The 24958-nt window shown below is 40.4% G+C and overlaps 1 protein-coding gene across 2 annotated transcripts in view; it reads right to left on the reverse strand.

Annotated features, from left to right (window-relative positions):
* Positions 1–2927: 2927 nt before the first annotated feature.
* LOC145341023 (uncharacterized) overlaps positions 2928–24958 on the reverse strand; it is a 30874-nt gene continuing 8843 nt past the window's right edge. For both annotated transcript variants that reach the window (XM_080185732.1, XM_080185733.1), the window contains 5 exons: positions 23316–23456; positions 19069–19196; positions 9426–9558; positions 8824–8977; positions 2928–7761 (listed from right to left, as the gene is read on the reverse strand). In XM_080185732.1, coding sequence (XP_080041858.1) covers positions 5295–7761; positions 8824–8977; positions 9426–9558; positions 19069–19196; positions 23316–23456 — 3023 coding nt within the window. In that variant the 3' untranslated portion in view covers positions 2928–5294. The remainder of the gene's footprint in view (positions 7762–8823; positions 8978–9425; positions 9559–19068; positions 19197–23315; positions 23457–24958) is intronic.

Below are 24958 nucleotides of genomic sequence, written 5' to 3' on the forward strand. Positions count from 1 at the left end.
TGTGGCGACCAGAATTGAACACTATATTCCAAAATGCGGCATAACTGAGGTTCTATAAAGCTGTAGCATGACTTGCCAATTTTTAAACTCAATGCCCCTGCCAATGAAGGCAAGCATGCTGTATGCCTTCTTGACTACCTTCTCCACCTGCATTGCCACTTTGTGAACTATGTACCTGTACACCCAAATCCCTCTGCCTATCAATACTCTTAAGGGTTCTGCCATTTACTGTATATTTCTTATCTGTATTAGTCCTTCCAAAATGCATTATCTCACATTTGTCCAGATTAAACTCCATCTGTAATCTCTCTGCCCAAGCCTCCAACCTATCTATATCCTGCTGTATCCTCTGATGGTCCTCATCACTATCCACAAATCCACCAATCTTTTGTATCGTCCACAAACTTACTAATCAAACCAGTTACATTTTCCTCCAAATCATTTATATATATTATGAACAGCAAAGGTCCCAGCACTGATCCCTCAGGAATGCCACTTGTCACAGCCCTCCATTCAGAAACACACCCTTCCACTGCTGCCCTCTTCTTCTATGACTGAGCCAGTTCTGTGTCCACCTTGCCAGCTCACCTCTGATCCCATGCAACTTCACCTTCTTCACCAGTTTGCCATGAGGGACCTTGCCAAAGGCCTTACTGAAGTCCATGTAGGCTACATCCATTGCCCTACCGATCATCTTCATCATTTCCTCGAAAAACCCAATCAAGTTAGTGAGACATGATCACCCTTTCACAAAACCATGTTGCCTCTCATTAATACATCCACTTACCCAAGAGGAAGTAAATCCTGTCTTGAAGAATCCGCTCCAATAATTTCAGTACCACTGACATAAGGCTCACTGGCCTGTAATTACCTGGATTATTTTTGCTATCCTTCTTAAACAAAGGAACAACATTGACTATTCTCCAAGCCTCTGAGACCTCCCCTGTAAGTTGGTGAGGATACAAGATTTCTCTCAAGGTCTCAGCAATTTTCTCCCTTGCCTCTCTCAGTATTTTGGGGTATATCCCATCAGGCTCTTAGGACTTGTTGACCTTAATGTTTTTCAAAAACCCCATTCCTCCTTTTTGATCTCAACATGACTCAAACTATCTACACACCCTTTCCCAGATTCATCATCCAACAAGTCCTTCTTTTTGGTGAATACTGACGCAAAGTACTCATTTAATATCTCGCCCATTTCCTCTGGCTCCATGCATAGATTCCTTCCCCTGATGTTGAATGGGCCAATCCTCTCCCTGATAACCCTCTTGCTCTTTATATATGTATAAAAAGCTTTGGGATTTTCCTTAATCCTGCTGGCCAATGATTTTTCATGATCTCTTTTAGCCCTCCTAACTCTTTGCTTAAGTTTCTTTCTACTTTCCTTGTATTCCACATTTGCTTTGTGTGTTCCGAGCCTCCCAACTTTGACAAATACTTCCTTTTCCTCCTTGACTAGGCTCACAATATCTCTCGTTATCCAAGGTTCCCAAAACTTGCCATACTTATCCTTCATCCTGAATCCCTATCAACTTACACTTGAAAGCCTCCTATATGCCAGAAGTTGATTTGCCCTCAAACATTGGCTCTCAATCTACATTCTTCAGTTCCTGCCTAATATTGCTGTAATTAGTCTTCCCCCAGTTTAGCACCTTAATTTGAAGGACTACACTTATCTTCATACATCAGTACCTTAAAGCTTACTGAATTGTGGTGATTGTTCCCAAACTGCACCCCTATTGAAATGCTGACTACCTGGCTGGGCTCATTCCCCATTTCCAGGTCCAGTATGGTCCCTTCCCTAGTTGGACTACATACTGTTTCAAGAAGCTCTTCTGGATCTCCTTACAAACTCTGCCCCATCCACGCCCCTAGCACTAAGTCCCAGTCAATATAGGGGAAATTAAAATCTCCCACCACAACAATCCTGTTACTTTTACACCTTGCCAAAATCTGCCTACATATCTGTTCCTCTATTTCGTGCTGGCTGTTGGGCAGCCCATAGTAAACTCACAACATTGTGACTACGTCCTTTCTATTCCTGAGCTCTACCCATATTGCCTCACTGTATGAGTCCTCTGAGTGTCCTCCTGCAGTACAGCTATGACATTCTCCTTAACCAGTAGTGCAACTCCCCTACTGCTTTTACTTCCCCCTCTATCCTGCCAGAAACATCTGTACCCTGGAATGTTAAGCTGTCAACCCTTAACCAAGTTTCTGTAATAGCAACAACATCATAGTTCCAAGTACTAATCCAAGTTCTAAGTTACTGTGAAAACACTCTGCACCTGTTCAGGTCAATGCACCTAACCAGCACATCTTTCAGACTGTGAGAGGAAACCAGAGCACCTGGAGGAAACTCATGCAGACGCGGGGTGAACATGCAAACTCTACATAGTGACCCAAGCTGGGAATCGAACCCGGGTCCCTGGCTCTGTGAGGCAGCAGTGCTAACCACTGTGCCACTGTTGAGCCTCCACTGACAACAATTCCACCCATGCCCTATCCGCATAAAACCACATATCTATCCTGCTAAATACTCCTGACATTAAAGGGCAATTTAGTACAGCCAATCAATCTAACCCACACATCATTGGAGTGTGGATGGCAACTGGAGTACCCAGAGGAAACCTATGCTGGCACGGGACAATGTGCAAACTCCACACATAGTCACCTGTGGCCAGAACTGAACCCAAATCCCAGGTGCTGTGAGACAGCAGTGCTAACCCCTGTGCCACTGTGCTGCCATGTGTCACCAATCTCCATGAACGGCATGGTGGCACAGTGGTCAGCACTGCTACCTCACAGCGCCAGGGACCCAGGTTCGCTTTCCGGTTTGGGGCAATGTCTGTGTGGAGTCTGCACATTCTCCCTGTGTCTGTGTGGATTTCCTCCAAGTGCACTGGTTTCCTTCCACAGTCCCAAAGATGCGCTGGTTAGGTGCACTGGCCATCTAAATTTTCCATTAGCATACCTGAACAGGTGTCTGAGTGTGACGACTAGGGGACTTTCACAATAACTTCATTGTAGTGTTAATGTAAGTCTACTTGTGACACTAATAAACAAAATAACTCCAAAATCAGGTCTGCATCTTTGGCAAAATGCATTCTATAATCTGGCAAGGAAGAGCAATGAAAATTGTGACACTAATCAGACTCGAATGCAAATATCATTAAAAACTGCGTGAAGCATCAAAAGGGATGGAAGAGAATAAGAATTTGCATTGCCAACAATAAGTGAGTACCAACACAAATTGCTGTTTCCTACGAGAGAAATTTATTTGTGAATCATACAATAGAAGATAAAATGCACGAGTGTAAGCATAAATAAAAATGGGAAACAGTGGAAATATAATTGGTGGTCAACACTTATGAAGAGAAAAAAACAGGTTAATATTTCAGCTATTTAGCCAATGGTACGAAGAAGTGAGTGGCGGATGCATGCGAGGAGAGAGTTAGAGGAATACAGAATTCTTGGGAAATCGGACAGTTACAGGAGGTTACCAAGAACACAAGGATAAAAATGTGAAGTCAGAGGTGCGATGAGGGGGAGTAATTGTAGGTTGTCATCCACAAGGATGATGGTGAATGAGCCATTATGCAGGTTACAATAAAGGTAGCAGAGTTTGAATGGGTTTGTGTTTATAGAGGTTTAGAAGCTGGCTGGGAATGTGTTGAAAGAGTTGAATTTTTGGCAATGAAGACTCGGATAAGGGTTTCAGGAACGAATGGACTAAGGCAGGGGTGGAGATGGATAATTTATAGAATTGGCGAGCTTTGTGATGGAAAGGATGTGAGGTCAAAAACTTAATTCTGCTAAGGGCCAATTAGGACATTGAATTTGTTACAGCAAACTTCAACCTGAGGCATTATTTGAGTAGGAAAGGAATCAGTGAGAAGTTTACTGAGTTTGCATTGCTGATCTTGGGTTTTTCCTGTTTAAATGTAACAAATTGCAGTGCATCCATAACTTGATATTCGACAAGGAGGCTGAGGTGGCTGGAGTGGATGATGTGTTTTCTGTACATCTGAGACCTGGTGTCACATCTTCCACTGATGCCACTGAGGATCTGTCTAGATGAGGAAGAGCGTGGTGTCAGGTATAAATCCTTAGGTCACTTGAGCTGATTATATAGGGACTTAAGAGAAGCTATTGGAGATGTTGGAAAGTTAATTGAATGACTAAGACTGAAACTAAATTAGGGCAATTCCAGTAGCTGAACAATGAAGGAGAGGATGGTACAGCCAACCATGCTGAAGGCTACAGAGGGGTGTCAGAATTAAATGTGCTTCTTTGACTTGGGTGATTTTAGGGGTGGAAATCTAATCTGAGATTTAAACATGAAATTACACGGAGAGTAACCTTTATTCTGGATTTGACTGCACCAACATTTTAGTATTGCAGAACTTGTGACTAATAACAGTATAAATAAATAATAATGATTGCATATTAAAATATAATAGGAAAGGAAGAAGGCCATTCAGCCTTGCTTTGCCATTCAATAAGATTAAGGCTAATCTGATTTGACCTCAGTTCCACTTTTTTAAATGTGTGGGTCACTCATGTTGATAATTATATTCATTATTAGTGGAATGCTAAGAGTTTATGGGTTTATATTTTTACATGCTCTGTGCCACATTTTAAATGAGGAAAATAGTAACCGATTAACAAAGTCATATAATAACATTGTTACCATACTGCAGAGAAAAGTGGCCAAATTAATTAAAATATAATGCAATAGAAGTCTTTTCACCTCTTGAAAGATGATATGCAAGCACTGGAAATCAAATAATTTCTGCTTTTGTTGCATTATATTTTTAAATTATTTTTTAAAGTTGACCTATTGAGCATTAAGGTACTCAAATTGCTGTCTTAAATGGTCAGTATCTGGATGAAAAATAATTAGGCAAATCTCTGTATATGAATAAAAAATTGATCATTTTCATCTTCAAATGACTGACCAATCTATCCCTTGGTGATTTGTGGTATTGTGTATTGTTTGCCCTCTTGAACAGGCGTGGTAAATGTTTTCTTATGAATCGAATCCTCCTTTAACTGTATTATTGGAACAAGGCCTTCAGGACCCAGCTGCAAGTCATAAAACACTATGTAAAACCACCTACTAATGCTGCATACACACAATTTTAGTACTGTTTAAAATCGAAGATCCAGTTTCCAGTTTCTGGAGAAATTCCAGTTTCTGCCGCTATCACATAAGACAACTTTCACTGGGATATTAACTGACCTTCACATTCCAGAGATTACGTCACCCTTTGTCTTACAGTCTGCCATATTTAAGGGAGATCAAAGCTTATGGGCAGTGAAGAAAACTGAATCACATCAGTGGCCCTCATCAATACTCTACGGTTAGATTTCGAAACCACTGTAGGGTCTGCATAACTATATGCCTTGTACTTCCACTGTTTACTCCTGTCAAAAGCTGTGTTGCCTGGACAATTGTTCTGTGTTGAGGGAGCACTCTCAGCTTTGGGAACCTGTTCAAAAATGGGAGGATGTTCTTCTACCATTCCACATTTAGTTACATTGTCTGAATCCTTAGGTTGAGTGAACATGGCCTTCTGTTGATGATCATCTTTTACTTCCAGCAATTCATTGCATGGGAGTGGCAGAGTTTTAGCAGATTGCAATTCTTGCGGAATTTCATTCAGCTTTTTATTTTTGTATGACTCAGGGCCCTTAGTTTGTGAAATTGTTGTTGCCTCTGCAATTTCCTCTAGTGTTTCTTGAGGCTGTTCATCTTGCACAACTGTGAATTGTACAGTTGAGTTAAGTGAGTCACTCGGCTTATAGGGAATATATTGCTGGTGATTATTATCCTGTTTCTTTTCTTGTGATCCATTTTCTGGGAGAGTGTGAGTTTTAGTAGAGATAGCAGACTTGGATTTTTGTGGAATTCTCTCCAGCTTTTGTTTCCCACAGGAGTCAGCGAATGACTGTGCGCTTCTAGTCTGTGAATTAGCTTCCGTATTTTCCTTCTGTATTTGTTGGAGTTGTTCCTGCAATACAACTGTAAGCTGATTAGTGGTGTTGATCAACCCTTCAGAGTGATTTGAATTGTATTTATTTTGACAATCCTCTTCTTTCATTTCTTGTAATTCATCGCACTTTAGAATTTCAGGAGATGTCGCAAGCTTTGATTTTAGAGCAGTTGCTTTTAGAGTTTGCTTTTTGCGCAAGTTGGTGGACGGTTCGAAGCTTTCTGTTTTCTCCACATTTTCCTTTAGTACCTGTAGAGGTTGTTTCTTTGGCTTGACAGTGTTCTCTTCAGCTGTAATAGTCACATCATGAGACTGATGGAGGGTGTACTTATTCTGCTCCTCACACAGAGTTACAGTTTCAGTTGTGAGAGCTGGTTTTGACTTTTGTGGGATTTCTGTTAATGTTCGCAGCTTACACGTGTCAGAGAGTAATTCTGGGCTTTTACATGGTGATTTGATTATTTCCTTGGTATCTTCCTTCCCTTTTTGGGCTGGATTTTCCTCAGTGTTATTTGTCACAGATAAACAGTTTTCAATGTGTTGCAATGAAGAGTGCAGTCCACCATTCGTCATAACTTGGGAAAGGTCATTAACATTAGGCTGACAGGCATCTCCCATCTGAGGTGGCTTGGAGTCTTCTTGGGTATGCTTGGGTATCTGGAAATTGTTTTCATGGATATTGGTTTTTTCAGAAGGATTTATTTTAGAAACACATAATGAAGAGTTCATGACCGTTTCTCCTAAAGGAAATTTCTGGTTTGCATTTTCAGCAAAATTTACATTTTTTTCATTATTTTCACCAACATCATTACTGGTCCCACTAGAATCTACCAGATTATTTATTTGACAGCTAGCTTGGAATTGTGTAGCTGGAGATAACATTTCAGTGACCATTTTCACAACTGGTTCATCCAAAGTAATTCCTTTGGAATTTTTAGCCTGAGAATCTAGCATGTCAAATTCACTGACAGTCTCTGAACTCGTTTCATTGGGTTTATGACATGTTTGCTTTCCCACCGGTTGTGGTGTATTTGAACAAAAAGGCTGGGTACCACTTTCAGCACTTGACTGATTAAGGGCAGCATCTTTCTTTGTACCGACTGGAAACTGGTATTTCTGTTGAATCGCTGAATCAATATTCTGCTGCATTTCAGTAAAGTTGGTGTGCCTACTGTCTATGGTGGGAATTTCAGGATTAGTACCGTGAGTTTGTGCAGCAACGTGACATGGAGTTGTGATCTCGCCTTCTGCCGTTGGTTTCTCAAGAACACGATCTTCCATTTTACCATCTAGAGCTTCATGTTTTTGTTTAGTCAAGTCAGTAAGACGGTGTGCTTCAGGAAAATCGGTGGTTTTTTTGTCCACTGTTGAACAGTTGACTGCAATGCTCTGAAGATCTGCAGCACTTTTGCATTGTTTTGAAACTGCTTTCTGCTTAGGCTCAGGAGGCTGTAGTTTCTCCAGTTTACTTCGAAGACCGATTTTTGTAAACCTTGACTGTAGAAGCTGAAATCTAGTGGGCCTAGGCTTTCCTTCTGCATTAGATGATTTTGCTTTTGTGCTGACTTGTGCTGCGGTCAACTCATTTGTTAGATCTACAGACTTTTTGGCATTGGCATTCTTTACCTTTTCCAGCAGAGCTATGTAATTGATCAGATTGTTGATTTCATCTGTTGTGCGCTTGTTCACAAATGTCCTGGCAACTGGATGCACGTTTATAGACTCATCACCTTGGATATGATCTGCACTGAGGCACAAGGATCTGCAAGAAAATCAGAGTTTGGGAACTATAATCAGAAGAGTTCTATAATTACAGCTGCTTGGTAGCACAGAGCTTGAATATTGTTGAAAAGGGCGCCCATCAAACCTCATGCAACTTTCTCCAGCTTTACTTCTCTTCCATACTCTTCAATCCTGTTACTTTGGACTTGCATGCACCCCCCACCGCCCCACACCCCCACCCTCTTTCCATCCACAATTGCTGACATTGCTCAGCTGTCTTGGTTCTTCTCGCTAATAATCCCTCCCTACATAGCTTTCCCAGATATTTTTGTTCTACCTTTAAAGCCTATCTCTTTAACCAAGCTTTCAATCATCGCTGTTAATTCTTCCATAAAAAGTTGGCATCCAGAAATTCTCCTCCTCTGAAAAATGAATGTTTTTAATAGTAAAGGTGCTGTATCAAGCATCAATTAATCAACTAGAGGTGAACAAATTAAAAACAGCAGAAGTGAGGACCAAATAACCAGTGTTATTGCATTTTAGGAAGATACGTAAATTCCAGCATAGGAAATAGAGGAAAATAAATGTTTATTCTATAAATAACTACAAATAAAAGGGTTTATTTTCTGTGGGGAAAGGGGGGAGGAGGGTGGCAAAATTATTTGGACATTAAGCAAGTTTATAAACTAAACATACTGAAAATGCCATGTGTACCATATCTTTCAATGTACCAGAAAGAGAATTTAGAGTTTTGTTAGATGTTTCTGAATGTTGATTTACTGGTGTTTTATGCCTGTTCTATATTAATAAACATTTTCTACATGGGATTATTTTCTTTCAGGTAGTTTCCACCCCCCCTCCCCATTTTGAATAACAGATTCAGTATCCCCAGACGTCTGTAAATATGTGAATGGGGATATACCATTCAACTAAACTTTACACAAGTAACATGCAGAAAGTACTCCGTGTGAAGGCAAGCTGGTAATTTATCTGTTCAAGTTGCTGAAAATTGACGTGCAAGTTTTGCAATGTTCGTGCAGCTGAAGTTTTCTTAATTGGATTGTAACTCTAGACTTTGACTGATTTTATAAGTTGGACTTACCTGTCTGTGCTAGCAACCTCGTACAGCTGTTTCCCCAGCTGTTCTAGCTGGCCTCTGAACTCCAGGTTCTGGTAAAGGCTCATAGGAACATTGTCAAATCCATAGAGAAGGCCATACAAAGAGCCTGCAATGGCACCTGTTGCATCACTCTCCCCTAGAAGGGCGATAGTATAATTTGCAACATGTAATAATTACATCTTGAGGTATGAGAAAGTATTTGCTCATTGTGTCTAGTTTGGTGATCAAGAGAAGGATTAAGCCATTCACTTTAACTACAAGCAGTTTGTTGGATTAAATATGTGTGTGTGTGTGTGTGTGTGTGTATGGCACCTTTTTGAGTTTAATAGACATATTAAAATGCTTGTGCTTCATAAAATATTACTTTGACAGTACTTTTCTATAGCAATAAATGTGAATATTCACTACAACAGTAAAAGATAAGTATAACATTCCTCGCATAAAATTCATTATATAAAGATTTATTTTATAAAGCTTGAATTTTTACATTGCTTCCATCAGTCCTATTGGTCCAGATCATTCATTTAGCATTGAGGAAATATTTCCCCAGCAGTGTCCAGTCCAAAATTCTATTCAATTCTTACCCCAATGAAACATGGCTGAATAACACAGCTTCTTCCAATCTTCCCCAGCAAGCAAAAGTGCATCATAGGCAATCAATGTGGTTTCAACTCCTTTACTCATTCCACTTGATTCAGAACGCCAGCGTCTATACAGCTGTCAGATTTTTTAAAAAAAGGAGCAGCTGTCATTTTCAATCCAGCAGTATATGTCAAGGTAACCTAATTAGGGATAACGTAATGTGATGCAATAGAATTGGCTGTTACAGCTATCCTGCCTTGTTTTACAAGTGTTCACAATAAACTTATAAGCATTCAAATCTAACAATGATACACAAAGTTTATGAAGAGTTGAATTTAAAAATTGGGTGGCACTGTACCTGTTTTGCAGGTGTAAAACCGGGATTTAAATGTCCAATATTGGGGGAAAGAGGAGGGGGTGAGGCAGAGGGGGAGATGGAGGGGCTGGAGCAGGGGGAGGAGGAGGGGGGAGAAGGAAAATGAGAGGGACACATACACTCACTCAATCCTCACTGGAAGTGTGGTCTCCCTTATTGGTTGGGGTTCTTCCAAAGGTAGTCACAGTGCATACCTGAAACTAGTATCAGGCCCCCTCCAAAAATGAATGAGGGGCCCAACACCTATTTCAGGCCCCTTTGCAAAAGTGGTCTGTGAATGAATGTGGCGCGCCTGGTACCTGCTGCAGACAGTTTTTTCAGGTGCTCAATAGTCAAACCAGTGATCCTTAAAGGTACTGCTGGAGGATGCGATCTGAAAAATAACTGTAGGTGTGTGTTTTCCTTACTGTGGAGCCTAGAAGAGCATATTCAAGATTTCTACCCCCTGCCTGAGACTGCTGTCAACCTTTGACCACCCAATTGCTCCTTGGGCCATGAATGGTGCCCAAATCTGACTGATACTATCGTAATGAGACCCTCCTGCTGGTCTCATTGGGCACATACAGTGTGCGCTGCATTGGGATTGCATACCAATTTGACTATGGTCCAGTTTCCAGAACACTATGTTTTACTGAACTGCTGTGCACCCTCAGCGCTCAAAGCTATCTCTCCCAGATTAGTGAGAGGAAAATCAGCCAGAGTTCAAATTCCTGATCACTGTCTAGTGCGGGTTCAATTCCTGCCTTGGGTGACTTTGTGAAGTTTACACTCCCTGTGTCTCATGAATTTCCTCCAGGTGCTCTGGTTTTGTCCCACAGTCCAAATCTGTGTAGTTTAGGTGGATTGCTGATGCTAAACTGCTTCTTAGTGTGTCTAAAGATAAGCAGGTTAAGTGGATTAGCCATGGTAAATGTGTGAGGGGTTACAGGGATAGGGTGGAGAGGAGGGCCTGGGTGGGATGATCTTTCGGAGAGTTGCTGCAGACTCGATGGGCCGGAAATTCCATGATTCTATGTGTGAGTGCGGAATGAGGACAGGACTGGGCATAGTTTTGATGTCCCCAGATCGATCATCTTGCTGTTACTCACTGTCTGGGCTTTCAATATTTATGGAACCTGAGAAGCAGTCACATTCGCAACAAAAAGAGAAAGGCAATTTCGAATTTAATATTCTGAAATGCAGGATATAAGTTGTCAACAGGAACCACATTCATGTTCCCGTTGTTTAGCTGCAATAGTATTGGTAAACTTAGTCCTGTAAACTTCCAAGATGAGTGCAAATAGTAAAGCAATGTGGTAATGAACTCCTCCGTCACAGGGGAAAGAGAAACTTGATTGCTGTGAATGCTGTTTGGATGATGAAAAAGGTTATATGTTATTGCATATACGTCATACCTCTGTGCCTCTGTGTTTTAATTCCTGCTTAAAAATGTGCTGAGTTTTGTCAGCCATTAGCCAAGTCACTCTGCTGCAGCACAGAGAGATCTGATAACCTTGCCTGATTGGTGTCATTGATGCCTGCTTACACTGTTGGAAAAGCCAAGAAGTCACTTTTGAAGCACAAAGAATCTAATTCTCTGCATTCCTTCAATCTAATTAACAAATTTGTAAATGTTGACATGATTATGGCAATGATTGAGTAATGTGAGCTCACTTAGAAATTGGCCAACACACAATCTGGCACAGAACAGATGGCTAATGACAATGTATTACGATGAATAAAATCAATAATTTTCCAATGTATTATTTTGCCTGACATAGAAAAAGGAATGAAGGATTATCCAACATGTCATCACAATTTAATTTGACAAGACGGTCTGTTTAAAAAAAATTCATAGGATATACTTTGGAGAGATAATGAAATGTTGGGTTAAGAAGAACTTGTATTTATATATTGCATTATTCAATGATGACTTTTAATTTTGTTTTGCAAACAAAAACAACGGCAAATGTATGCACAGCAAGGTCCTTTAACTGCAAATGATTAATGAAACAAAAGAAAAAATGCTGGAAAATCTCAGCAGGTCTGGCAGCATATGTAAGGAGAGAAAAGAGCTGATGTTTTGAGTCCAGATGACCCTTTGGGATCCCTGCTGAGATTTTTCAGCGTTTTCTCTTTTGGTTTCAGATTCCAGCATCCGCAGTAATTTGCTTTTATCCAATGATTAATGAAACAATCTGTTTTTTGGGAATATTACTTAAGGGAGGAATGTTGGAGTTAAAAATGCTTCCATTTGTATAGCGCCTTTCAAGACCAATAAGTACATTTGAAGTGTAATCACTGACTATAATGTAAGAAACATGTCAGACCAAGTTGTACACAGCATGATAGTCAGAAGTTTTTTCCCAGGGCAGAAGAGTCAATTACTAGGAGGCATAGATTTAAGGTGCAAAGGGCAAGGTTTAAAGGAGACGTACAAGGCAAGTTTTTTACACAGAGGGTAGTGGGTGCCGGGGGAGGTAGTGGAAGTAGATACGATGGTGAATTTTAAGGGACAAATACATAAATAGGATGGGAATAGAGGGATATGGTCCCTGGAAGGGTAGGGTGTTCTATTTCAGTTGGGCAGCATGGTCGGTGCAGGCTTGGGGGGGTGCCGAAGGGCCTGTTCCTATGCTGTAATTTTCTTTGTTCTTTGTTCTCTTTGTTCAAAATGTGATAAAGATCAGGTAATGAGTGATGGTCATTTAGGGATAAATGGTGTTAGGTTAGAGAGCTACCAACTGAACCACTGTTGACGTCTAATGTTCACCTGGTGTTCTCCGGAATATGGGGAGAATACGTTATTTCCATTTGAATTGTATTTTGAGGTCATTTCTTCTTCATCCGTTCTCTGAACAAAGTAGGTTCTGACCCACAGCACCGTGATCTCCATCACAGATAGGTGACGGGTCCCAAATTTACCCCAGCTAGAACAGGGATCGAACCCTCTGCTGATGGCACCAATCTGCTCTATGCCAGCATGGACGAACTGAATGTATCTTCCTTGGCCATCAAGTCCTGCAGTGGAGCTTCTGCCTCAAGGCAGGAACAGTACCATTATGCCACAAAATCTCAGGAAAATCAGGCAAGTTTAGCATTTCATCTGAAGGATGTTATTCCCTTTAGTACTGCACTGAAGTATCAGATGAGATTATGTGCTAAAACATGTAATTTTGACGTTTGTTATCAGAAACAATGGTTGGGAGGGGGCAAGAGAAATGTAGATTGAGAAACAGCTGCACAAAAGTGCTTGAATACTTAAGATTTCCTGAGAACAATCCCATCTGTTTTGAATAAAATTATGCAAACAAATCAGAAGATTCAATCCCCATATGCTCATTCAAATCTTATTTAGTATGCACAATACCATCTCCAAGTTTTAAATTGATATGTTTCTTTTCTGTTCAGTTCTTTTCTCTGTTTCTGAAGGCCACAGTTTCTGCTAAATTACTTGTTAGATTACACCAGTGGGACTATTCTTAATGTGTGATCCCAGAGAATAAATGCGTGCAAGGTATTTGGCAACACAATTAAGCACTGTCCTGTCCTTGCCAGATGCCAATATGTCTGCTTTCAGACAGAAAGTTGGAATCCTGTCTCATATTTCTCTTCAGTGTCCCAGCAGCGCAAGCTAATGGCATCACCCCAAGGTGGCTTCAGGGAGATGCTAGAGCCTCAACCCACTGACCCATCTGAAGCCCCTAATTGTGCTCTATTTTGTAAAGGAAGTTTTCACGTTAGGGAGAAAAAAAAACTCAAAATATTGTTTTAATTTTTATGGAATTACTTTAAATATTAAATAGCAATGACCTCTGAGCAGAACAACTTAGAGGAACAGTGGACCCTGGCAATGCAAGGCACATAAAAAGGATGGTTGCTGGAGAGTGATTAATGAACCTTACATCACTGTCTCTTAATTCAGCTGTCTGACACTTTCAAGGTCACGAAGCTGCTTGTCTTGATTGTAAACAAAAATATTCACAAAGCAAAAGGCAAAGACAAAATTATTTTCAAGTTAACGACAACACCCTGTTTACATTTTGGAAAAAGTTATTGGAGGTGAAACTCAGACATGGGCCAGAATTCTCTGGTCTCATATGCCCTATCACTGCTGCTGGCGAGAACGAAGAATTTGGCACTCAGCCAAAACGTCATTCATTGCAGGAGGACTGAAGAATCCCAGTCGCGGGTGAGCACAGAGAATTATGGCCATGAACTTACATTTAAGTTCCCATTTTAAAGGGTGTCTCTTGTCCAGTATATTATTCTAATTCTTAATTCATCCTCTAGGACAGCAATGTCCACTTTAGCTGCAATTATTATTTATAAATACTTCTGGAAACTTTTACTGTCTGTTTTTATGCTGCTTGCTAGTTTTCTCTCATACTCAAAATTTCTCCCTCTTATTGGTTTGGTCATTCTTTTCTGGTTTCTAAAGTTTTCTCAATTTTCTGGGTTACCACTAATATTTGCAACCATGTATGACTTTTCTTTTGATTTTATACCATCTATAACATCCACAGTTAACCACAGAAGGTGTATCCTTCTCTTAGTCTATTCTATTCCAAGGAATATCTTTTTGAGTATTATGAAAGATCTCCTTAAATACCTGGCACTTCTCTGTTGTGTTAACTTCAATCTATTTTCCTATTCCGCTTTAACCAAGTCTGCCATTGTACGCTTGTAATTGCCTTTATTTAAGACTCTAGTTTCAGACTCACATTTCTCATCCTCAGTTTGTACTTGCTGCAATTCCAGTGAGCTGAGTCAGTCACCTCTGGCTAAGGAACCAATTCTAGCTAACACCCTGAATGCATATTTCTCCATATATGATTAAGATAGAGTGTTAGCTGGAACATAAAACTCCAAAATGACACCATCATGATCAGCCTGCTTTCCATACTTCCAGCATCTATTCAGCATGCACATTAATGCCTTCATTGATATGGCGTCCAGTGTATTATGCCCCAACAATGGGTGCTCATACTGTGGACGCCATTTTGGATACTGAAAACCACTCAGTGCTACTGATATCTAAGTCTCTTAGGGCTCTTTCAACTTCATCCTTCACAATTTTAATACCAAGTTAGTGCATGCGTTGCCCATTTTTCCATCCCATTCCACTATATGTTTGCAGGTATTAAAGTTAAACTGCCATTGTTCTGCTGGCTTAACCATTTTGTCTAACTCATTTTTAATTTCTGGTTTTCCTCCTTTTATCACTGTCATTCTAATTTGGTATCATCTGAAAACTTGGTCAATTATTTGGATTTCTGGATTCAAGGCACTAATGAAAACTGGAGATGAATGTGGTCCCAAAAATAAATCCCTACTGAAGCACCTTAGAATCACTTGTTCTTTATCCACAAGCAAGTATTATACTAAATACCCACAGCTTTGAAATTAACTAATAGCTTTTCATGTGGAACTTTGTCATTTGTCAGAGGAAGTCTAATTATTACAATTTGCAGGGTTTTTTCAAATACATATAGGAGTCAAGAGGGTTGTTGAGGAAGGATCTTCCCTTAATAGATCCCTGTCAACTGTTCTTCATTATGTTACTAAAGGTGTCAGTCTTGATGTCAGTAGTAGCACTCTCATCTCTGAAGTTCTGGCTTCATGTCTCACTCCAGATGTGGCAGTGAGAGTGTGCGGCACTATTGGTGCTGTCAGGTTTTGGAACAAGACATTAAATGGTGGTCCTTTTTGTCCTTTCAGATGGATGGGAAAATCCTATAGCACTATTCAAATTGTAGGGGAGTTTACCCTGATGTCCTGACCAATATTTATCCTTCAAGCACCATGGATGATATGATCATTAGTTAATTGCTGTTTGGGCAACCTTGCTGTGTATAAATTGGCTGCTGTGCTGTAAGTTCCAATGCTAACTATACTTGATAAGTACTTAATTGGCACCTGGGGATTTTCTGATGTTGTGAAAGGTGCTATATAAATGTAACTTGATTTTCTTTATTATACAAATAATCACATTTACATCTTAGTTCCGTTATTTGAAATGGGATCCAAATAACACTAATGGATCTGGAGTTGCCTGTTTCAGACAATGCCCTTTTCTACTGTGGCTACAAAGTTGATCTACAATCCATCCACAGGTACCTTTCCGCTGACTAGTGACAACATTCAAAAGTATTTCCTTGTCTTACACATCTACCCTTTATTCCCATTTAGCACTTTGAAGTCATTCCCTTTGTTTTTTATTTCTTCCCCTGCCCCAATAAAATGCCTTGCTTTGTTTTCTATACTAAAGTCACTACATAAATACATGTTGTTGTTGATTGTATTTCTTACAAAAACCTTTTGTTCCAAGTCATTTATTCTTGTTTTACATTTCTGGACCTTTACCAAAAAGTTTGTTTTAAGCAGGTGATGTCGCTACTGTTCCTGGAAGCTGATACAAGTAAAAGCCTCGTACTTCTCTCAGCAGTGCCTGTTATCTGTAAACCACTACTGATACAAACCATTTGTGTTTTATAAAGGAGGTCACCGACACACCATAAATGATTGTGATTCTTAAAGAGGCAAGTTGGATGATGTCAAATCATTTGTCCATAATCTTGCTACTATTTAAGGTCTGGTGCTCTTGTGACAATGGGAAGCATATTCCAACTGTGATGTGTGAGAAAACTATTCAATACAGTAATACACCCAGACTTAACTAGCCACTTAAGATGTCTGCGGTATGTTCAGTAATGCCTCAGCTCTGAACAAGTAGATTTAAGTTCAAGAAGTGTGCGACCAGGGGTTGATCCATAAAAAGGATGTGAAATAATTTATTGTGACAATAATTCATAGGATTAAAATTCCATTGCCAGCATCATCCTACACTTCATCTCCGCAATCAGAATTGGACACTTGATATAACAAGTAGTCATTTACCTCTATTCAGAGATAATTATGTGCATTTCAATCAGTGCATCCCAAACTAATCTTCTAATTAAAGGGCTTTTGGCATCTTTTCTTTAAGGTGGGAGATACCTTGACTGGAGGATATCAATGACAGTGTTCATTTTTCTAAAGGGAGATAATCAGTAACGTGCAGATTATTTTTGACAAAGCTGTGATTTACTGTATCGTAGTGGCTGCTTCCTGTTCCAGGGCAAACGTCTGCAGTTCTTCTGTCCACTGATATGGTTAAAGATACGGTCATCATTGGCAAGGCCAGCATTTATTGCCCATCCCGACTCTCAAACCGATACCTATACTATGTCCATTGCTGTGACTAATTTTTGTGCAGATTCTAAATCTATGAATTGGATGATTAGCAGTCCTCCTAGGCCATTACCGCCAGACGAATCAGCCTCGTTAGCAGTGCCCACTGGGTGCCGGGAAGAGGAGGGGGCGGGCGGTGGGGCCATCGATCGGGGGTGGGAGGGGTGCTTGGTGATGGGTATGTCCAGTTCTGAGGGGGAGGGGTTGACAGATCTCCTCCCCCAGTATACGGGAGATCAGGGTGCATGCCTAACAGTCTAACTTCGCAGTGAGCTTAGGGTCCCCACCCCACACTGGCATGAAACTTGCAGCTGACAAAAAAAATGACAGAGCGTGGGAAAATTGCACAAGGTAGCTCGCTGAAAAAAATAGTGAAACACTCCAGTTTTCAAGCTTTTGTGACATTTAGAATTTTGGGGGGGAAATCCTGCCCATTGAGTTTATTGCAACATGAAAAAGAAGGGTAATTACACAGAGGGCTATAAAATAGCATTTTCAGCACTGATGCATTACAAATAGAAGTTTGTTTCCCACAGAATCATTTGAGTCAGTTTCATGTTATCCTTTGAGTCATTGATAATGGATAGGATCTTGAGCCCACTCTCTCTGTGCACGGGATCATCAGCGAGGATGCAAAATTCACTGAAAAGCAAAAATCCTGAATCTCACTGGCGAGATTGGTGAGTTCCGATTTTTACCACCCCTCACTGGCGACATAATCAAGTTCACGCTCACAATGGGCATGAACTTGATTTTACTACGTTTTAATGAGTTTAAATATTATTAATGGGTTCTCTCACCACACGATTTCCCCCTCACTAATATATTCCTACCTTGTTGCTGTGACGTCACATTGGCGAAGTTTACAATAGGTTTGGCCAGATGGGGAAAATGCCAGTGATAGTTTTTTGAAGAGTGGGGACTGATGCTGATAATTTTTATGTGTGTTGGGGTGAGGATGGGAGTTGGAGAAAAGGCCAGCGATGATTGTTGGGTGGCTGGGAGAGGGGGGGGAGGAAGAGCCCACAATACCTCCACAGTGGGGGGGAACAATGGGGGAGAGAGTTTATTTGTAATTCTGATCAAGGCACCCTGGTCTCAGTGGAGCCTGTTTCTGGCTCTAAGATTCCACCCTCCCCCCCCGCCCATCAGAGTGTAAACCATACTCACTAATTTTTTTTTTGTGCAACTGGAGAATTAAATACCAGTTTTTCTCTGGTATTTTTGTCTAATTCTGATAAGATCGTCCCCAATAACTCTGTACATATCCTTACAGTCCACTAACAGTATGATGTATTATCAAGATGAACACTTATCATTTCAAAATTAAATTTTCTATTTCATTTCTTGAATATTTAAACTTTGTTCATGAAAGTTTCTGCAGATACTTAATGAATACACCCATTTCACAATATCCACTTCACCACATTACAAATTAAATCTATTTCCAACAAAATTTAAACAGTAAGAAAAAAAAATGAGTATGAAAAATATGACTACATCCTTTATAACAGATCAGATACCTTGTTTTCATTAGTATAGAGTCTCCCATTCCACTTCCCTTCCCACAGATGGTGGTGCACTGAGGCAGACTTGTGTCTATTTCCATAGCTAATTCGTGGAACAGGTCCGCTAGTCTGTCGCCAGTGGCTCATAGCTTGAGGGGCATCATTTCACATCAAGTGTGGCTGACCAGGAGTCTCTCCCTCTGTGCATTTCTGTGTTGGAAGGATTTTGCAGGTTGACACTCAACCTGGTTGGTCGCATTATGAATGCACCTTTCTTGGCCATCAGGTCTTGGGGCGAGACTCGAACTAAGAGTCTCTGGTTCAGAGGCAGGGACGCTACGTATTGTACCATAAGACATTGCAGAGTATGCTGCATTTAAAATGTTAGCAGTAATTTCAGTTATTTCAACTTCAAATGTCAAAGTTTGCAGGTACTTGGATATAATGATTAGGGGAAATGAGAGATAAAGAGATAGAAATACTGATCAGAAATAAACAAAATCTTTATTCCTCAAATTACCAGGCATTCCATTTTTTATCAGATAGTACCTTATTTTGTTCTTCAATGTCATAGATTTGAGGAAACGTCGGATTATCACAGCCATCCTTCTGAATTCCTCTCAGCTGAAGGTAAAATTGCCATTTGGTTTCAAAAGAAAACCAGTTTTCACGATAATCTGTGAATATGAGCAAATATAAAATTGTGCAAATGAAATAACTCACAAAAGGTGTAGCCTTTAAATCTGCACCTAACAGGAATAGATGGCCTGTAAAAATTTACACCTGAAAACACAGGTATTGCCGATACTTTTATCAGTATTATCCTCCCATGGTCTCGCTCCACCCTTGCTCTGAGCCAGAGGTTCTGGATTCGAGAGCCTGAACCTGAACCAGGCCCAGGACCTGATGGCCAAGGAAGGTGCATTCATAATCTGGCCAAACAGGTTGAGTGTCAACCTGGATAATCCTTCCAAACACACCAATGGCTGATGGTAAGAGTGGGCTATGCTAAGGGTGGGAAAGTCTCCTGGGATATGGGGACAGAAGTAGGGGGGAATCAGGATATTAAATTCAATGATCAGCCATGATCAAAACAAATGGGGAGCAGGCTCGAAGGGTTGAATGGCCTACTCCTACTTCTACTTTCTATGTTTACTGAAATCTTCAGGTCTATATCTTGATTTGGCTCGGCATTACTAAAGTGGGTGTTGTTTGAGAAAAAGGGTGTCTTAGTGAGTTCAGAGAATGTGAGTATATTTTGGGAACAAGATGTAATTTCAGATAAAATGAAGTGTTTGGTTATTATTATACTTAAGTGTCAAAGTATATATTAGTCTTTGTTGTGTGTTTTTCTTTTCTTCACTTGAATAAATATTCTATTAATTATTTACACAAAAATGTGACTGGATTCTCACTGGGCTACACATTGTTCCTCACATCATTCCAAACAAATATACACCACTAAGAACCAATGATTCATGTTATAGTTCAAGGTTCTGAGACACTCCTGCAGGGAACATCAGCAGGGTTCTTCACAATTATCTTTCTCTTCTTCAAAAGGCACCTGAAATTCTCTCTTGGTCCTTTCCTTTAGCATCTCACAATGTCTGCTTATTGTCCAATGTTGCTCCTGTCAAAGTCATTCTGATGGATTTTCAGGAAAAAAGAGATGCTACAAGATACAAGTTGTATCCAATGAATTATATTGCATTATGCCATGACTACATTTTATTTTCAACCTTTGGCATTGAGAAAGGGACTGGCTGCTTTGCTGACTCAACCATCTCTCTGATTGGAATTCAAATCTTGTTCAATAAATACAAAAAGTCCTAACTGAATGTCTCAATGCAAGCAAAACAACTTAATGTGGCACTATATTGCAGGACTCTGACCTTCCCATTGCTTGCCATTTTAACACACGATCCTACTCCCATGCCCACATGTCTGTCCTTGGCTTGCTGCAATGTTCCAGTGAAGCTCAACGCAAACTGAAGGAACAGCATCTCATCTTCCAGCTAGGCACATTACAGCCTTCCGGTCTTAACATCGAATCCAACAACTTCAGGTGATTAGCTATACCTCACCTTGACCTTTTTGTTTTCATTTCATTTAATTTTTTTCTGTTCTCTACTTTTTATTTCTTTATTATCTTTCTTCATTTTTTCTTCCCCCCCACTCTTTCCTCCTACTTTGTCCCCCCTTTCCTTACCTTTTCTCCCCCCTTGCTTCCCCCTCCCGCTTTTTCTAAATTTTACCTCTTTCTCGCCCGACCCCCCACATCTTTATCTGCTTACCCTCCGATTTCAGCTTCTCTTGGCCATTCACACCCTTTATTCTCTCTATGGACTGCCATTAGCAGCCTTTCCCCTGGTTTCTGTGGCTATGACTCATCTTTCATTCCCTCACCCTGCAGTATAAATATCTCTCACTTTTTATGCCTTTAATCTTTGACAAAGGATCATCGGGACTCAAAACGTCAGCTCTTTTCTCTGCCAGACCTGCTGAGATTTTCCAGCATTTTCTCTCTTGGTTTCAGATTCCAGCATCTGCAGTAATTTGCTTTTATTATATTGCTGGTGTTTTACATTAAGATACTAACACTAGCAGAAAGAAATCGAAGTGCTGCACTGCTACTCTAAGGTTGTGAAGATGACAGATTTTTGAAGAAAGATACAAGTTTTCTTTACCTTGTATCTTATTTATGACATGCCTAACCTGGGATGGTCTGATGCTTAATGCAATAAGCAGATACACATTCTGTTGTCTAACTGCCATAGCTCTTATGGGGATAGCCATTAAAAGTATTTACTTATAAGGGAATACCTTTCATGTCACGTTAGCACCCAAACTTAGGTTGTGTACGTTCGAGAGCTGAATTAGTAATGTCATATTCTATAATTATTATGTTATAATTACCAGGAGAGATGGTCTCCAAGGCAGCTGATTTCCCAATACATCATGTATTGGGATTTTGGATTAGTACCAGCTTTGATTCATTGGTTGCACTCAGAAAGTCATGGATTCATGTTCCGCTTCTGAAAGTGGAACATACAATCAGGGCGATATTGCCATATGATAACGAAGGAGTGCTATATTTCAGATGAGACATTCAACCAAGCCTGCCAATTCAGTACAAAAAAAACACAAGCCCCTCAGGGCCCAATCTGCATATTGAAAGGAGAACCCTGCCAATATTAGCAAGCTCTGCCTCTTGCCTGGAAAACACAGTAAGAAGTCTCACAACATCACGTTAAAGTCCATCCAGTTTATTTGATAATAAACCTACAAGCTTTCGGAAACGCTGTTCCTTCATCAGGTGTGTGGAAAGTTCTGATCAGAGAAGGCATATAAAGGCTCATGCAGTTTACAGAATACTGATTAGAATATGAGTCTTTACAGCTACAATGTGAGTGGACAGCTCTCCATTCACATTGTCTGCACCTTTAAGACTTGAATAGCAGGTTAGCTGAAAAGACTCACATTCTAATCAGTATTCTGTAAACTGTGTGTGACTTCATATGCCTTTCTCTGATCAGAACTTTCCACACACCTAATGAAGGAAGAGTGTTTCCGAAAGCTTGTGGGTTTACTATCAAATAAACTGGTTGGACTTTAACCTGATGTTGTGAGACTTCTTACTGTGTTTACCCCAGTCCAATGCCAGCATCTTGCCTGGAAAACAGTTGAGATTGGAAAAAGCTGCAAAATTGATGTGAGCCATCAGCGAGTGAACCATACAGGTGATTTTAACTACTTGATTTCTGCTGAGCAGCAAGGCTTAAAACCTCCCCTACTTTGTCACACTTGTCCTGTTTATTCTGAGAAAAGCAGGAAATAGTTTGAGCTGATAAGCACCTGATTAGTGTATGTGTCTAAATTTTGCTTGCCGAGCTGCTCTTCTGATCAATCATATTCAATAGTAGGTTTGATCAGCTGCTAGTCTGGAAATTACCAGACAGGGCTGGGCAGTGCCCCTACTTTCTGCGAGCCAGGATAAAAGAGAACAAAGACTTATACATTAAGGAAAGAGGTCAACTTTGACTTGGGTGGTTAGCCATGCTCAAGTTGAAAAGCTCTTAGAAAACTGGAATTTCCTTAGACTACAGAAAGGGGGTAAGCAAGATGCATTTTGTATGATTTTGCTTATTCACTTGGACAGAGATTAAGTTAGCAGAAAAGCTAAGATTTGGTCAAAATCGTTACTCAGTGCATTTGCTGTAAAATAGTGAAAGTTAATTAGTTATGGCAGATTTCATCTTACTAAGCTGTTATCAGTCTGCCTACTGATAAATTGAAGAAGGACGCATCAGGAAGACATGACATCCAATTCAGATCACAAAGGAGTCTTATTATTATGCCCTCAACCTGCATCCTTCATCCATTGGACTATGGTATATTTTGTGTTGGGCAATATGGGTATACTCTTGGTCACACAATGTAGAGATCAGTTAATGGCACAAACAGTACTGCTGAATCTCAAGGTAATATCCATGGCAGACCCAATACCATAATTCTAATTAAATTATTTTTGGAACTATTATTAGATAAATGTGCGTTAAGTGCAAAATCATTTTCTTAACCTCCACAAGAGAAGTATGAAAAAAGTTGCAACATTTGAAACAGAAATGTTTTAGTGATCCGAACATTCTCTAATGCAAGTAAGTATCAAAATGTTTTCACAACTGATGTTTACTTTGACAAAAGTTTTGTACTATACCCATCGGCGTTTAAATATTGTCTGAATAAGTGGAAAAAAGTCTTATTTAAGAAATAGATTGCTACGCTGAAAGCCCTACCTGAAAAGTGCTTCATCTTCCTTTCACAGTGCTGTTCTGCAATGGGCATCACTTCCATCATACTACGTCCCCACTGAACAATGGGCTTCCCTTGAATAGCATACGATGCAAAAAGTGCTGTACAGAAAGTACCTAGAAACCCTACAGATGAACATGTTTTAGCGTCAATGTTTCAGATAGTAAATTAGAACCAGTCTGAAGTGTTTTGAATAAAGTATCAGCTTTTTACATTGCATATTTTCAGAACAAAAAACATATATCTGTGTAGTGACATGCTCACTATACAGTTTGATTCCATAATAGCAAAAATAATACAACAAAGTTCTGACTGTTTGTCTGCCACTTTGGATCTAGCTTGATTGCAAAACTGGTGCATGAAAGGTATTAGACTAAAATCATTATACATAATAATGCGGTATGGTGTGTGTAATATATTAAAACAAATAATGCAATGCAAAGCTAAATATAATGCAGGTACAAATCTCAAATGTATAAAAGATATATTGTCTTCCCTTTCAGGTTTTTCTTCTCATGCCAGTCCCACATGATGCACTCGAATCATCCACTGCATAGCAATGAATCATAGAAACCCTACAGTGCAGAAAGAGGCCACTTGGCCCATAGAGTCTGCACCAACCACAATCCCACCCAGGCCCTACCCCTATATCCCTACATATTTTACCCACTAATCCCTCCAACCTACACATCTCAGGACTCTAAGGGGCAATTTTAGCACGGCCAATCAACCTAACCCGCACATCTTTGGACTGTGGGCAGAAACTGGAGCACCTGGAAGAAACCCATGCAGACATGAGGAGAACGTGCAAACTCCACACAGACTGTGACCCAAGCCAGGAATCGAACCCAGGTCCCTAGAGCTGTGAAGCAGCAGTGCTAAGCACTGTGCTACCCCTATGAATCAGAAGACATAACCTAGAACCTCTGCATTCTCCTAAAGTCTTCATACTAAATAGCCCTTGGTGACATAGCTGAGTTTGAGAACTCATTGTGCAGAGAAATGAGAAGATAAATTATAATCCTTCTCATAAGCAATGGGCGGAATTTAACAGCCAAGGTGCTGGGTCTATCCATCGGCTGTTGAACTGGTGGCAACTGCACTGTGACCATTCCCAGGAACCTTGTTGGAATTAAATCCTAATTGCACAGCCTACTATCTACCATTGAGGTATCCAGCTCCTGCAGGGCAAAATGTCTTCGGCCAGGCAGAGAGCTTCTGACATATCAAAGACCTGCAGCTCTCCAGTATGAGGAGTGCCATAGAAAGTGGTGGCCGCTGTCAGTATTGCGTTAGGTCTGAGGCTGAGATTAGTTATTAGAAACCTGTAATACAGGTAAATGAGGTGGGATTACTGAGGTGACAGAGAGGGAGATGCTTTTGAGCAGAAAGGCCATTCTTGACCCACCTCGCTGCAAACTTAATTGGGGGGGAATGAGTTAGGAAAGGAAGGGGCTGTCTACCCGACATTTTCCCACCCCATTATGCTGTACCCCACCCCAGAACCCTGCCCGCTGCAGGTTGGGAAGATGGTTTTGGAGGGTGGGGAGTGCACAGCATACATTGTAGGAGACAACACAAAGGTGAGAGTGACATGCGTACTGGGTACAATTAAGGCCACTCAATT

Source organism: Carcharhinus amblyrhynchos, chromosome 3 (assembly GCF_965287045.1).
Source record: "Carcharhinus amblyrhynchos chromosome 3, sCarAmb.v2.hapA, whole genome shotgun sequence".
Lineage (NCBI taxonomy): Eukaryota > Metazoa > Chordata > Chondrichthyes > Carcharhiniformes > Carcharhinidae > Carcharhinus > Carcharhinus amblyrhynchos.